The sequence below is a fragment of the Haematobia irritans genome, chromosome 4 (assembly GCF_050003625.1).
Source record: "Haematobia irritans isolate KBUSLIRL chromosome 4, ASM5000362v1, whole genome shotgun sequence".
Lineage (NCBI taxonomy): Eukaryota > Metazoa > Arthropoda > Insecta > Diptera > Muscidae > Haematobia > Haematobia irritans.
This window is the reverse complement of record NC_134400.1, coordinates 37,679,910-37,696,716: the sequence shown is the minus strand read 5'-3', so window position 1 is coordinate 37,696,716 and position 16,807 is coordinate 37,679,910. Positions and strand designations below refer to the sequence as shown.

Sequence of the window (16,807 nt, the reverse complement as noted above, 5' to 3'; positions counted from 1 at the left end):
TGTATAAACCGATCACCAGATTTGACCTCCGGTGCCTTTTGGAGAAGCAAAATTCATCCGATCTGGTTGAAATTTGGTACGTGGTGGTAGTATATGATATTTAACAGCCATGCCAAAAGTGGTCCATATCAGTCCATAATCATATATAGCCCCCATATAAACCGATCCCGAGATTTGGTTTTGGAGCCACTTGGAGGAGCAAATTTCATCCGAGTCAGTTGAAATTTTGTACATTGTGCTAGTATATAGCCGTGAACAACCATGCCTAACTAGGTCCATATCGGTCTATAGTTATATATAGCCCTCTGATAAATCGATTCCCAATCACACAAAAATTGGTCCATATCAAGTTCATAATTGTATATAGCCCCCATATAAGCGACCCCCATATTTCAATTCTGGCTCTATACGTACCGTGCAAAAGTCCATATCAATTCGTAATTATTTGTAGACTTACCTATGGTCTAACTAACAATTTAGAAAACGATGTTAAGAAGTTTTAAGATACCGCAACCCAATTAATTCGATTGTGGATGACAGTCTTTCGTAGAAGTTTCTACGCAATCCATGGTGGAGGGTACATAAGATTCGGCCTGGCCGAACTTACGGTCGTATATACTTGTTATTGCTTAAATATTTTAACCAAAGCCCTATAGTGATGACGATGAAACTAATATGGCATGGGGAATGCCCCTCTCTACAACACGTTTCTGATAATTTGAAATAAATCGATTTTTTGTCACAAAAACATTGTCCAGTGTTGGAGAGGGGGGATGGATCACCCTTAAACGAAAACTACTCAAGCAAACAATGTCACACAAACTACGCCTTCAGTTTTGAAAATTTTCAGCAGTCACTTTAAAATTTTCAAGAATGATTAGCAGTAGATATGGTCATCAACTTAACAAAAAGCCCCTTGAAAAGATAAGACATTCTTCCAACACCCGCAGAATGGTATAAATTTCGGTGCCTTGGAAAATCTCGAATTAGTATTTTTTGTATAGTTTTTAAGAGAGCTAGCTAGCGCTAGACCAAAAAAGCACAAGAAATGAAAATATATTTTTCATTTTTAGCCCTAGTGGCATTTGCCACAGCGATAAAAGAGCATGAACATCCGAATTTTCCAAGACAACACAAAATTAAAGCTCTCGAAGAGGAGCAAACCACAGAATTTTGGAAAGACAAGGCCCAAAATATTTTGGCCCATAAACTGCAAACCCTCAATGAGCTGAATACGAGAAGAGCCAAAAATGTGATATTATTTTTGGGTGATGGCATGTCCGTTCATACAGTCACCGCCACCCGGGCCTTCATGGGAGACAGTAGTAAGCAGGTGTATTTCGAAAAATTCCCATACTTGGGTCTTTCACGAACATATTCAGTGGATAAGAGGACTCCAGATTCAGCCACTACAGCTACTGCGTATTTGAATGGAGTGAAAGCCAACTATGGTACGATAGGTGTAAATGCTCAAGTTCCCAGATCAGATTGCCTGAAGGCTAACGATTCGTCTACGCATACGGAAAGTTTGGCTAAATGGGCTCAAGATGCTGGCAAATGGGCTGGTTTAGTGACCACGGCCCGTGTTACCCATGCTTCTCCAGCTGGAGTATATGCCCATGTTGCCGATCGCGAATGGGAATACGATGGAGCCATATTGGATGACAAATGCAATACTGAGACTAATACCGACATAGCCCGTCAATTGGTGGAATGGCCTGTGGGCAAGGAATTGAGAGTTATTCTGGGAGGAGGTCGTCGTAATTTCCGTGATAAATCCATGAATGACGAAGAAGGCTCAGCTGGTTATCGTCGTGACAAACGTGATCTTATTGAAGAATGGTTGGCCACTAAGCGTGCAGAAAATAAAAGTGCCCAATATGTATGGTCCAAAAAGGGTCTCGAAATGGTTGATTTGGAGAAAACCGAATATCTCTTGGGTCTATTTAGTGCATCCCATTGTCCCTATCATGGTGATTTGAAGAGAGATCGTTTGGAACAAGCAGATCCTTCGCTGTCTCTTATGACTGAGGCCGCCATCAAAATGTTGAGCAAACACGATAAGGGCTATTTTTTGTTTGTCGAAGGAGCTCGCATTGATATGGCCCATCATGATTCGCGTGCCCATAAATCTTTAGAGGATACCGAAGAATTTGCCAGAGCTGTGGAATTGGCTCGTAATATGACCAGTGAAGAGGATACTTTAATTGTGGTGACCTCGGATCATTCACATACCATGACCATTAATGGATATCCGGTAAGTGAGATAGAAAGAAAAATTTTGACAAAACATTCTACAGAAAAAAAAAAATTGACAAAATTTTCTATCGAAATAAAGTTTTGACAAAATTTTCTATAGGAATAAAATTTTTACAAAATTTTCTATAAAAATAAAATTTTGACAAAATTTTCTATAGAAATAAAATTTTGACAAAAAAGTTATACAGAAATAAAATTTTGACAACATTTTCTGTACAAATAAAATGATGACAAAATTTTCTATAGAAATAAAATTTTGACAAATTTTTCTATAGAAATAAAATTTTGACAAAATTTTTTATAGAAATAAAATTTCGACAAATTTTTCTATAGAAATAAAATTTTGACAAAATTTTCTATAGAACTAAAGGTTTGGCAAAATTTTCAATAGGAATAACATTTTGACAAAATTTTCTATAGAAATGGATTTTGACAAAATTTTCTATAGAAATAAAATTTTGACAAAATTTTCTATTGAAATAAAATTTTAAAAAATGTTCTACAGAAATAAAATTTTGACAAAATTTTCTGTACAAATAAAATGGTGACAAAATTTTCTATAGAAATAAAAATTTTGGCAAAATTTTGTACAGAAATAAAATACTGACAAAATTTTCTATAGATATAGAATTTTGACAAAATTTCCTTTATAAATAAAATTTTGATAAAATTTTCTATAGAACTAAAAAATTTGGCAAAATTTTTCAATACAAGTAAAAATTTGGCAAAATTTTCTATACAAGTAAAAATTTTGACAAAATTTTCTAGAGAAATAAAATTTTGAAAAACTTTTATATAGAAATAAAATTTTCAACAGTAATAAAAATTTGACAAAATTTTTTATTGAAGTAAAATTTCTATAGAAATAAAAAATTTGGCAAAATTTTCTATACAAGTAAAAATTTTCAAAAATTTTTCAATAGAAATAAAATTTTAAAAAAATTGTCTATAGAAATAAAATTTTGACAAAATTGCCTATAGAAATACCATTTTTAAAAAATTGTCTATAAAAGTAAAATGTTGACAAAATTTTACATAAAAATACAATTTTGACAAAATTCTCTACAGAAATAAAATTTTGACAAAATTCTTTGTAGAAATAAAATTTTTACAAAATTCTTTATAGAAATAAAATTTTGACAAAATTTTCTCTACAAATAAAATTTTGACAAAATTTTCTACTGAAGTAAAGTTTTAACAAATATTTCTATAAAAATAAAAGTTTGACAAAATTTTCTGTGGAAATAAAATTTTAACAAAATTTTCTATAGAAATAAAATGTTCACAAATTTTTCGATAGAAATTAAAGTTTGACAAAATTTTCTATAGAAATAAAAGTTTTACAAAATTTCCAATAGAAATAAAATTTTGACAAAATTTTCTATAGAAATAAAGTTCTGACAAAATTTTCTATAGGAATAAAATTTTGACAAAAATCGTCTATAGAAATAAAATTTCGAAAAACTTTTATATAGAAAAAAAATTTTCAACAGTAATAAAATTTTGACAAAATTTCTTATTGAAGTAAAATTTCTATAGAAATAAAAAATTTGGCAAAATTTTCTATACAAGTAAAATTTTTCAAAAATTTTTCAATAGAAATAAAATTTTGAAAAAATTGTCTATAGAAATAAAATTTTGACAAAATGCCCAGCAAAAAAAAATTGGAAGTTCTTCCAAAGGCACAACTTTAAAAGCACTTCCAGAAGATGCACTCCCAATCATGTTCTTTATTTTTACTACCCAGGAAGTTCTTTTAATTCAATTTTTATAACTTGGTTTTTTCATACTTTTAATGGGTAATTTTAATTTTTTTTGTTTCAAATAGGTTAAAAACAGAGTAAGAATTCAAAAAATGGTTCAAATCATTTAAATTTTGTCGAAAAAAATGCTAAATCCAATCTGAACAAATTGTGAATTTTTGAAAATATTTGAGGTCAACCGTTTCCGACAAGCGTTAGAATCCATTAAAAATAATAAAAAATAAAAAAAATATAAAAAAATGAAAAAAAATTTTATTTGACAAAATATCGCAGAATTTTTTAATTGACATCCAAAACATTGAATTCGGATCACACCTAAAGAAGTGATGCAAATTCAGTGTAACGGCTGCTGAAATGGAGGACTTTCGTCCTATGACAAGCCCATGTTAAATTCATCGCTTCTGCGTCAATTTTGCACTACTTCCGGATCCAAAAAGAACATTTTCATTTTTTGCTTTTTTTGCTGGGTGCCTATAGAAATACCATTTTTAAAAAATTATCTATAAAAGTAAAATGTTGACAAAATTTTTGCATAGAAATGAAATTTTGACAAAAATCTCAACAGAAATAAAATTTTGACAAAATTCTTTGTAGAAATAAAATTTTTACAAAATTCTTTATAGAAATAAAATTTTGACAAAATTTTCTCTACAAATAAAATTTTGACAAAATTTTCTACTGAAGTAAAGTTTTAACAAATATTTCTATAAAAATAAAATTTTGACAAAATTTTCTGTGGAAATAAAATTTTAACAAAATTTTCTATAGAAATAAAATTTTGACAAAATTTGACATAGAAATACAATTTTGACAAAATTGTCTATAGAAATAAAATTTTGACAAAAATTTTCTATAGAAATAAAATTTTGACAAAATTGTCTATAGAAATAAAATTTTGACAAAATATTCTATAGAAATAAATTTTTGACAACATTTTCTGTAGAAATAAAATTTGGACAAAATTTCCTACAGAAATAAAATTTTAACAAAATTTTCTATAGAAATAAAACGTGCCCAAAATTTTCTATAGAAATACAATTTTGACAAAATTCTCTATAGAAATAAAATTTGGACAAAATATCCTATAGAAAAAAAAATTGGACAAAATTTCCTATAGAAAAAAAATGTGCACAAAATTTCCTATAGAAAAAAAAAATTGACAAAATTTTCTGTAGAAATAAAATTTTGACAAAATTGTTTATAGAAATAAAATTTTGACAAAATATTCTACAGAAATAAATTTTTCACAAAATTGTTTATGGAAATAAATTTTTTAAAAAATTGTCTATAGAAATAAAATTTTGTCCAAATTTCCTACAGAAATACAATTTTTCCAAAATTTCCCATAGAAATAAAATTTTGGCAAAATTTTCTATAGAAATAAAATTTTGACAAAATTTTCTATGGAAATAAAATTTGAAGAAAATTGTCTATAGAAATACCATTTTTAAACAATTTTCTATAAAAGTAAAATGTTGACAAAATTTGACATAGAAACACAATTTTGACAAAATTCTCTATAGAAATAAAATTTTGACAAAATTTTCTATAGAAATAAATATTTGACAAAATTGTCTATAGAAATAAAAATTTGACAAAATATTCTACAGAAATAAAATTTTTACAAAATTGTCTATGGAAATAAAATTTTTAAAAAATTGTCTATAAAAATAAAATTTTGACAAAATTTTCTGTAGAAATAAAATTTGGACAAAATTTCCTGCAGAAATAAAATTTTAACAAAATTTTCTATAGCAATAAAACGTGCCCAAGATTTTCTATAGAAATACAATTTTGACAAAATTCTCTATAGAAATAAAATTTGGACAAAATTTCCTATAGAAAAAAAAATTTGGACAAAATTTCCTATAGAAAAAAAATGTGCACAAAATTTCCTATAGAAAAAAAATTGACAAAATAGTCTATAGAAATAAAATTTTGACAAAATTGTCTATAGAATTTAAATTTTGACAAAATTTTCTATAGAAATAAAATTTTGACAAAATTGTTTATAGAAATAAAATTTTGACAAAATATTCTACAGAAATAAATTTTTCACAAAATTGTTTATGGAAATAATTTTTTTAAAAAATTGTCTATAGAAATAAAATTTTGTCCAAATTTCCTACAGAAATACAATTTTTCCAAAATTTCCCATAGAAATAAAATTTTGGCAAAATTTTCTATAGAAATAAAATTTTGACAAAATTGTCTATAGAAATAAAATTTTGACAAAATTTTCTATAGAAAAAAAAATGTTGACAAATTTTTCTATAGAAATACAATTTTCATTCGTTTTGTTTTGTTATTGTTGTTTTTTTTTTTTAATCATTGTTGTTGTTTTTGATTTCAGCTTAAAACCATGCATTGACTAAACTACAAGCGTAGCTTAAAAAACAGAGGAAAATAATGTTTGTTAAATTTATTTGGACAAAGCCCTTGGGTTTAGTGAACTGCCTGAATTTGTTCTGATAATTGGTTGATAGTTTTGCTGCAAGTAGAGGATGCTGATGAGGAATGTGGTAATTCCGAAACGTGCGTCTATCCAACCATCTTGCAGTATATAGGGCTTTGCCCAAATAAATTTGACAAACAATGTTTTCCTCTGTTGGTTAAGCTACGCTTGTAGTTTAGTCAATGCATGGTTTTAAGCTGAAATCAAAAACAACAACAATGAAATAAAATTGTGACAAAATTTTCTATAGAAATAAAATGTTGACAAAATTTTCTATAGAAATAAAATTTCGACAAACTTTTCTATAGAAATAAAATTGTTGTTGTTTTTTTTTTGATTTCAGCTTAAAACCATACATTGACTAAACTACAAGTGTAGCTTAACCAACAGAGGAAAAGAATGTTTGTCAAATTTATTTGGGCAAAGCCCTATAGACTGCAAATAAATTTGACAAACATTCTTTTCCTCTGTTGGTTATGCTACACAGTTTTAAGCTGAAATCAAAGAAAAACAACAACAAAACCAACAATAACAAAACAAAACGAATGAAGAAACAAGTATGTACGGCCGTAAGTTCGGCCAGGCCGAAGCTTATGTACCCTCCATCATGGATTGCGTAGAGACTTCTTCTAAACACTGCCATCCACAATCGAATTACTTGAGTTGCGGTAACTCGATTAATTCGATTTTTTTTTTTTTTGGCTCAGTGGCAAACATGATTATGAACCGATATGGACCAATTTTTGTGTGATTGGACCAATTTTGGTATGTTTGTTAGCGACCATATACTAACACCACGTTCCTAATTTGAACCGGATCGGATGAATTGTGCTCCTCCAAGAGGCTCCGGAGGTCAAATCTGGAGAACGTTTTATATGGGGGCTATATATAATTATGGACCGATATGGACCAATTTTTGCACGGTTGCTAGAGACCATATACCAATACCATGTACCAAATTTCAGCCGGATCGAATGAAATTTGCTTCTCTTAGAGGCTCCGCAACCCAAATCTGGGGATCGGTTTATATGTGCGCTATATATAATTATGGACCGATGTGGACCAATTTTTGCACGGTTGCTAGAGACCATATACCAATACCATGTACCAAATTTCAGCCGGATCGGATGCAATTTGCTTCTCTTTGAGGCTTCGCAAGCCAAATGTGGAGATCGGTTTATATGGGGGCTATATATAATTATGGACCGATGTGGACCACTTTTTGCATGATTGTTAGAGACCATATACCAACACCATGTAGCAAATTTCAGCCGGATCGGATGACATATGCTTCTCTTAGAGGGTCCACAAGCCAAATCTGGGGATCGGTTTATATGGGGGTTATATATAATTATGGACCGATGTGGACCAATTTTTGCATGGTTGTTAGAGACCATATACCAACATCATGTACCAAATTTCAGCCGGATCGGATGAAATTTGCTTCTCTTTGAGGCTCCGCAAGCCAAATCTGGGGATCGGTTTATATGGGGGCTATATATAATTATGGACCGATGTGGACCAATTTTTGCATGATTATTAGAGACCATATACCAACACCATGTACCAAATTTCAGCCGGATCGGATGAAATATGCTTCTCTTAGAGGCTCCACAAGCCAAATCTGGGGATCGGTTTATATGGGGGCTATATATAATTATGGACCGATGTGGACCAATTTTTGCATGATTGTTAGAGACCATATACCAACACCACGTACCAAATTTCAGCCGGATCGGATGAAATATGCTTCTGTTAGAGGCTCCACAAGCCAAATCTGAGGGTCCCTTTATATGGGGGCTATACGTAAAAGTAGACCGATATGGCCCATTTTCAATACCGTCCGACCTACATCAATAACAACTACTTGTGCCAAGTTTCAAGTCGATAGCTTGTTTCGTTCGGAAGTTAGCGTGATTTCAACAGACGGACGGACGGACGGACGGACATGCTTAGATCGACTCAGAATTTCACCACGACCCAGAATATATATACTTTATGGGGTCTTAGAGCAATATTTCGATGTGTTACAAACGGAATGACAAAGTTAATATACCCCCATCCTATGATGGAGGGTATAATAAAATTTTGACACAATATTCTATAGAAATATAATTTTGACAAAATTTTCTATAGAAATAAAATGTTGACAAAATTTTCTATAGAAATAAAATTTTGACAAAATTTTCTATAAAAATTAAAATTTTGACAAAATTGTCTATAGAAATAAATTTTTGACAAAATTTTTTATAGAAATAAATTTTTAACAAAATTTTCTATAGAATTAAAATTTTCTATGTAAATAGAAAATTTTATTTTCTATAGAAATATAATTTTATCCAAATTTCCTACAGAAATAAAATTTTGACAAAATTTTCTATAGAAATAAATTTTTAACAAAATTTTCTATAGAAATAAATTTTTAACAAAATTTTCTATAGAAGCAAAATTTTTATAGAAAAAAAAATGAAATGTAATTTTGACATAATTTTCTATAGAAATAAAATGTTGACAAAATTTTCTATAGGAATAAACATTTGTCAAAATTTTATATAAATTTAATTACTTTAAAGATTATATCTTTATTTCAAAAATGTTTTCCTTTACTTTAACGAAAATGTGCCTAACTTCAAAGATATGAGACATTGAAAGAGGGGCACTAATTTCAAAGATTCGTGTCCTAAATTTAACGAATTAAAGTTTTAAATCAAAGATTATAAACTGTCTTTCTATTAAAATTTCTTTAGCCTAATGAAATTTGTCCTTAATACTTATCAAAACCGAATAATCACCGATCTCTTTTTCTCTCTCTCTCTCTCTCTTTCGCGCACAGAATCGTGGTGCCAATATTTTCAATCTAGCTCCCAGTCTTGCTGATGATGGTTTACCCTATACCGTATTATCCTATGCCAATGGACCAGGATTTTCAAACACCTTCTCATCCAGCAAGGGTCGCAAAGATCTCTCATTGAATGATGTTCAAGATCCCAAATATAAATTTATGGCCACTATACCCTTGTCTTCTGAGACTCATGGGGCCGATGATGTTGGTGTCTTTGCCTCTGGTCCCTATGCTCACTATTTCACTGGTAACTATGAGCAAAGTAATATTCCTGCTTTAATGGCTCACATAGCCAACATGGGCCCCTTTGCCGATGATAAATTGTGATACAAGACTACACCACCACCACTCTCCCAATGCTCCGGACTATAATAAGGTGCACTTAGTACATCCTAAACAAATAATGATAAAGATGTTCAATGATGTCTGTGTTAAGTTTTTAATAAAATTCTCCACATCCACATAGAATTGGATTGTTTGCCTAACCAAGGTGAAGGATAAAGGATATTGCTTGTTTACTACCTGTTTGTGAGCCACATAGTAGTTCTATGGATTTTTGTTCCATTGTTTCATTGGCGTGTTTACCAACTCCTCCATAGGTGATGGTAAAGTGTTACAATGTATTTACATTTGGTTTTGGTCACAAGTCAATGTGGTTTTGCCACGTATCGCAAAAATGCTGAGAATGAGCTTTGTATATTGTTGGAATTCATGTATGACAAACCATTAAAGTGTATCTGTGTGTGCGGTTACCCGGTACAGTCTGGGTAAATATTGAAATTGATATGTAAAGGTTAAATAAAAGTTAAGATTCGTCTAAAGGTTTATTTGTTCAATGGTACTTTTGTTATCAAGTTGATTAAAGTTTAAGTTTCAACACTATAAGCAGTTGATAATATATGAAAGTAGTTGAAGGTGATGTATAAGAAAACTTTAAGCCTTGCGAGTATATTCGGTAGTCGAGAAAGTCTTTTAGTATTCCGAATAGGGCTTATTGATATAGAAACAAATATGCGCCTTTTTGGTCGACCATCTTTTGTGCTTGGCTCGACGAGAGATCTGTGCAACTCATTTTCCCACTGGCTCAGAGCAATAGTCAAGGTGGTCATATAAAGCAAAATTCAATGGAGGACCAAAAGCATTTGTCTTTTAAATCAATCAAAAATTTTTTTTTTTACCAAAAATAATTTGGTAACAATAAATTGATAACACTTTGTGTCACCTACTCTGTATACTCACTAAAAACAGTTTACCAAAGATTTTAAACTTCACTTTCGAATCGATTTCCCAAACATAAAGAAATTTTGAAAATGTGTCTTTTATGCTAAGCAAAATTCGAATTTAAAGTACATGAAATATTTGGCCTCACGACAATAGTTTTTATACCATCCACCATAGGATGGGGGGTATATTAACTTTGTCATTCCGTTTGTAACACATCGAAATATTGCTCTAAGACCCCATAAAGTATATATATTCTGGGTCGTGGTGAAATTCCGAGTCGATCTGAGCATGTCCGTCCGTCCGTCTGTTGAAATCACGCTAACTTCCGAACGAAACAAGCTATCGACTTGAAACTTGGCACAAGTAGTTGTTATTGATGTAGGTCGAATGGTATTGCAAATGGGCCATATCGGTCAACTTTTACGTATAGCCCCCATATAAACGGACTGAATAGTCTAAGTGAGCCTGAATCTTAATCGGGCTGCCACTTTAACCTAAACGGACCCCCAAATTTGGCTTGCGAGGCCTCTAAGAGAAGCAAATTTCATCCGATCCGGCTGAAATTTGGTACTTGGTGTTAGTATATGATCTCTAACAACCATGCAAAAGTTGGTCCACATCGGTCCATAATTATATATAGCCCCCATATAAACCGATCCCCCGATTTGGCTTGCAGAGCCTCTAAGGGAAGCAAATTTCATCCGATCCGGCTGAAATTTAGTACATGGTGTTAGTATATGGTATGTAACAACCATGCAAAAATTTGTTCACATCGGTCCATAATTATATATAGCCCCCATATAAACGGACCCCCAAATTTGGCTTGCGGAGCCTCTTAGAGAAGCAAATTTCATCCGATCCGCCTGAAATTTGGTACATGGTGTTAGTATATGGTCTCTAACAACCATGCAAAAATAGATCCATATCGGTCCATAATTATATATAGCCCCCATATAAACCGATCACCAGATTTGACCTCCGGAGCCTCGTGGAAGACCAAAATTTATCTGATTCAGTTGAAATTTGGTACGTGATGTTAATATATGGCCTCAAACACCCATGCAAAAATTGGTCGATATCGGTCCATAATTATATATAGGCCCCATATAAACCGATCCCCAGATTTGACCTCCGGAGCACCTAGGAAGAGCAAAATTCTTCCCATTCGGTTGAAATTTGGTACGTGATATAGGGTATCCAACAACCATGCAGGAATTGGTTCCTATCAGTCCATAATAATATATAGCTCCCATATAAACAGATCCCCAAATTTGACCTCCGGTGCCTTTTGGAGAAGCAAAATTCATCCGATCTGGTTGAAATTTGGTACGTGGTGGTAGTAAATGATATTTAACAACCATGTGAGTTGAAATTTGTGGATGACAGTCTTTCGTAGAAGTTTCTACGCAATCCATGGTGGAGGGTACATAAGATTCGGCCTGGTCGAACTTACGGCCGTATATACTTGTTTCACTGTAAAGTCGTGGATTGAACATCCCAGTTTCGACCGAACACCAAAAAGTTATTCTACGGTGGATTATGAACCGATATAGACTAATTTTTTGCATACTCTTAGAGAGCATATTCTAATGCCACGCACCAAATTTCAACACGATCGGATGAAATTTGCTTTTCCTCCGCCAGTCAAATCTGTAACTCTGTTTATGGGGGTTACACGTAAAATTAGTCTGATATTGCCAATTTGTAATACCATGCGATCTACATTCATTCATAACAATCACTTGTGCCATGTTTCAACAGACGGATGGACATAGCTAGACGGACTCAGAATTTCACCACGCCCAGAATATATATATTTTATGGGGTCTACGACAAATATTTCGATGTTGCACAAACACGGTTGCCACAGTTGGTAGAATTCTACAAAAAATGGTAGATTTGTAGAATTCTTGAAGTTTTGGTAGATTTTTCAAAATATTCCTCTCTAACTAAGAAGCACTTCAATTTTCTATAGAAATAAAATTTTGAGAAAATTTTCTATAGAAATAAATTTTGACAACATTTTCTATAGAAATAAAATTATGACAAAATTTTCTATAGAAATAAATTTTTGACAAAATTTTCTATAGAAACAATATTTTGACAAAATTTCTATAGAAATAAAATTTTAACATAAATTTATATAGAAATAAAATTTTAACAAAAATTTCTATAGAAATAAAATTTTAACAAAATTTTCTATAGAAATAAAATTTTAACAAAATTTTCTATAGCAATAAAATTTTAACAAAATTTTCTATAAAAATAAAATTTTAACACAATTTTCTGCAGAAATAAAATTTTGACAAAATTTTCTATAGAAACAAAATTTTAACAAAATTATCTACAGAAGTAAAATTTTAACAAAATTATCTACAGAAGTAAAATTTTCTATAGGAATAAAATTTTCTGTAAAAGTAAAGATTTTGACAAAAAATTCATGAAAAATTATATTAAAGTCAAAAGTTTCTACAGAAATACAATTTTGACAAAATTTTCTATAGAAATACATTTTTCAGAAATATTTCTATGGAAATAAAATTTTGACAAAATGTTTTCTAGAAATAAAATTTTGACAAAATTTTGTACAGAAATAAAATTTTGACAAAATTTTCTATAGATATAAAATTTTGACAAAATTTTCTATAGAAATAAAATGTTGGCAAAATTTTCTTTACAATAAAATTTTGACAAAATATTCTATAGCAACAAAATTTGGAAAATATTTTCTTTACAATAAAATTTTGACAAAATATTCTATAGCAACAAAATTTGGACAATATTTTCTTTACAATAAAATTTTGACAAAATTTTCTATTGAAATAAAAATGTTGCCAAAATTTTCTATAGAAATATAATTTTTACAAAATTTTCTGTAGAAACAAAAGTTTGACAAAATTTTCTATAAAAGTAAAAATTTTGAGAAAATCTTCTATACACAAAAAATTTTTTTTTTTTTTTGATTTCAATCACGAAAATCGCGGATTCAATCAATTTGATACTCTCCACCATAGGATGGGGGAATATTAACTTTGTCATTCCGTTTGTAACACATCGAAATATTGCTCTAGGACTCCATAAAGTATATATATTCTGGGTCGTGGTGAAATTCTGAGTCGATCTGAGCATGTCCCTCCGTCCGTCCGTCTGTTGAAATCACGGTAACCTCTGAACCAAACAAAGGTATCGACTTGAAACTTGGCACAAGTAGTTGTTAGTAATGTAGGTCGGATGGTATTGCAAATGGGATATATCGGTCCACTTTTACGTATAGCCCCCATATAAACGGACCCCCAAATTTGGCTTGCGATTGCTCTAAGAGAAGCAAATTTCATCCGATCCGGCTGAAATTTGGTACATGGTGTTAGTATATGGTCTCTAACAACCATGCAAAAATTGGTCCATATCGGTCCACTTTTACGTATAGCCCCATATAAACGGACCCCCAAATTTGGCTTGCGATTGCTCTAAGAGAAACAAATTTCATCCGATCCGTCTGAAATTTGGTACACGGTGTTAGTATATGGTCTCTAACAACGATGCACAAATTGGTCCACATCGGTCCATAATTATATATAGCCCCCATATAAATCGATCCCCAGATTTGTCCTCCGGAGCCTCTTGGAGGAGCAAAATTCATCCGATCCGGTTGAAATTTGGAACATGGTGTTAGAATGTGGTCTCTATCAAACACGCAAGAATTGGTCCATATCGGTCCATAATTATATATAGCCCCCATATAAACCGTTCCCCAAATTTGATCTCCGGAGCCTCATTGAGGAGCAAAATTCATCCGATCCGGTTGAAATTTGCAACGTGGTGTTAGTATAAGGCCGCTAATAACCATGCCAAAATTGGTCCATATCGGTCTATAGTTATATATAACCGATCCCCAATCACACAAAAATTGGTCCATATCGGTTCATAATCATGGTTGCCACTCGAGCCAAAAATAATCTACCAAAATTTTATTGTACCCACCACCATAGAATGGTGACGGGGGTATAATAAGTGTGTCATTCCGTTTGTAACGCATCGAAATATCGATTTCCGATTATATAAAGTATATATATTCATGATCAGGGAGAAATTATAAGACGATATAACGATGTCCGTCTGCCAGTCTGTCTGTCTGTCTGTCTGTCTGTTGTAATCACGCTACAGTCTTCAATAATGAAGCAATCGTGCTGAAATTTTGCACAAACTCGTCTTTTGTCTGCAGGCAGGTCAAGTTCGAAGATGGGCTATATCGGTAAAGATTTTGATATAGTCCCCATATAAACCGACCTCCCGATTTGGGGTCTTGGGCTTATAGAAATCGTAGTTTTTATCCAAATTGCCTGAAATTTTAAATCTAGAGATATTTTATGACCATAAAGAGGTGTGCCAAAAATGGTGAGTATCGGTCCATGGTTTGGTATAGCCCCCATATAGACCGATCTCCCGATTTTACTTTTGGGCTTATAGAAACCGCAGTTTTTATTCAATTTACCTGAAATTGGAAATCTAGAGGTATTGTAGGACCACAAATACGTGTGCCAAAAATTGTGAGTATCGGTCCATAGTTTGGTATAGCCCCCATATAGACCGATCTCCCGATTTTACTTCTTGGGCATATAGAAACCGCAGTTTTTATTCAATTTACCTGAAAGTGGAAATCTAGAGGTATTGTAGGACCACAAATATGTGTGCCAAAAATTGTGAGTATCGGTCCATGTGTTGGTATGGTCCCCATATAAAACGTCCTCCCGATTTGGGGTCTTGGGCTTATAGAAATCGTAGTTTTTATCCAATTTGTCTGAAATTGGAAATCTAGAGGTCTTTTAGGACCATAAAAAGGTGTGCCGAAAATGGTGAGTATCGGTCCATATTTTGGTATAGCCCTTATATAGACCGATCTCCCGATTTTACTTCTTCGGCTTCTAGAATCCGAAGTTTTTATCCTATTTGCCTGAAATTGGAAATCTAGAGGTATTTTCGGGTCATAAAGAGGTGTGCCGAAAACGGTGAGTATCGGTCCATATGTTAGTATAGCCCCCATAAGAACGATCTCCCGATTTAACTCCTTGGGTTTCTACAAACCGTAGTTTTTATCTGATTTGCCTGAAATTGTAAATATTCTGGTATTTTAGGCTCACAAAAACGTGTATCGGATAAAGTTTTTATCGGTCCATTTGGTAATGCCTCCATATAGACCGACTTCACTTCTTGAGGGTGTAGAAGGCGCACTGATCATGAAAATTGCTTGAAACTCAATGTAACATTTCCAGATTTTACTTCTACAGATTTAAGATTTCAAATCAAGACGTTATTTTATAATTTTCTGGCACACTTACAAGAGATGTTAATGATTCCTCTAAAACTCAAACAAAAATGGTTCTTATAAATCCAGAATCTGATATAGTCCTCATAGGTGAAATCTTTAAATTAATCTTCGGGAAGTATCCTCAAGTCCTCAAGCACTCCTGAAATTTTAAAGGAAACCCTAATATTTGGTTCATGGTGGCGGGTATTTAAGATTCGGTCCGGCCGAACTTACTGCTGTATATACTTGTTTTTATAGAAAACATTGTCAAAATGTTATTTCTATAGAAATTTTGTCAAAATTTTATTTCTATAGAAAATTTTGTTAAAATTTTATTTCTATAGAAACTTTAAACTTAATTATATACGTATGTAATCGGCCTTTTTATACCCTCCATCATAGGATGGGGGTGTATTAACTTTGTCATTCCGTTTGTAACACATCGAAATATTGCTCTAAGACCCCATAAAGTATATATATTCTGGGTCGTGGTGAAATTCTGAGTCGATCTAAGCATGTCCGTCCGTCCGTCCGTCCGTCTGTTGAAATCACGCTAACTTCCGAACGAAACAAGCTATCGACTTGAAACTTGGCACAAGTAGTTGTTATCGATGTAGGTCGGATGGTATTGAAAATGGGCCATATCGGTCCAATTTACGTATAGCCCCCATATAAAGGGACCCTCAGATTTGGTTTGTGGAGCCTCTAACAGAAGCATATTTCATCCGATCCGGCTGAAATTTGGTACATGGTGTTGGTATATGGTCTCTAACAACCATGCAAAAATTGGTTCACATCGGTCAATAATTATATATAGCCCCCATATAAACCGATCCCCAGATTTGGCTTGCGGAGCCTCAAAGCGAAGAAAATTTCAATCGATCCGGCTGAAATTTGGTACATGATGTTGGTATATGGTCTCTAACAACCATGAAAAAATTCGTCCATATCGGTCCTTA

The 16,807-nt window shown here is 32.2% G+C and overlaps 1 protein-coding gene across 1 annotated transcript; it reads left to right on the top strand.

The window, feature by feature from the left end:
• Nucleotides 1-985: 985 nt before the first annotated feature.
• Alp10 (Alkaline phosphatase 10) lies at nucleotides 986-9,787 on the top strand. Its single transcript, XM_075304559.1, has 2 exons — nucleotides 986-2,257; nucleotides 9,311-9,787. Exons 1-2 carry the CDS (start codon nucleotides 1,049-1,051, stop codon nucleotides 9,644-9,646), a joined length of 1,545 nt encoding a protein of 514 aa, XP_075160674.1. The 5' UTR covers nucleotides 986-1,048; the 3' UTR covers nucleotides 9,647-9,787.
• Nucleotides 9,788-16,807: the final 7,020 nt, after the last annotated feature.

Coding starts and splice junctions, on each gene's coding strand:
- Alp10 (XM_075304559.1), top strand. CDS start 1,049: ATGAAAATATATTTTTCATTTTTAGCCCTAGTGGCATTTGCCACAGCG. Junction 2,258..9,310: donor TGACCATTAATGGATATCCG/GTAAGTGAGATA, acceptor TTTCGCGCACAG/AATCGTGGTGCCAATATTTT.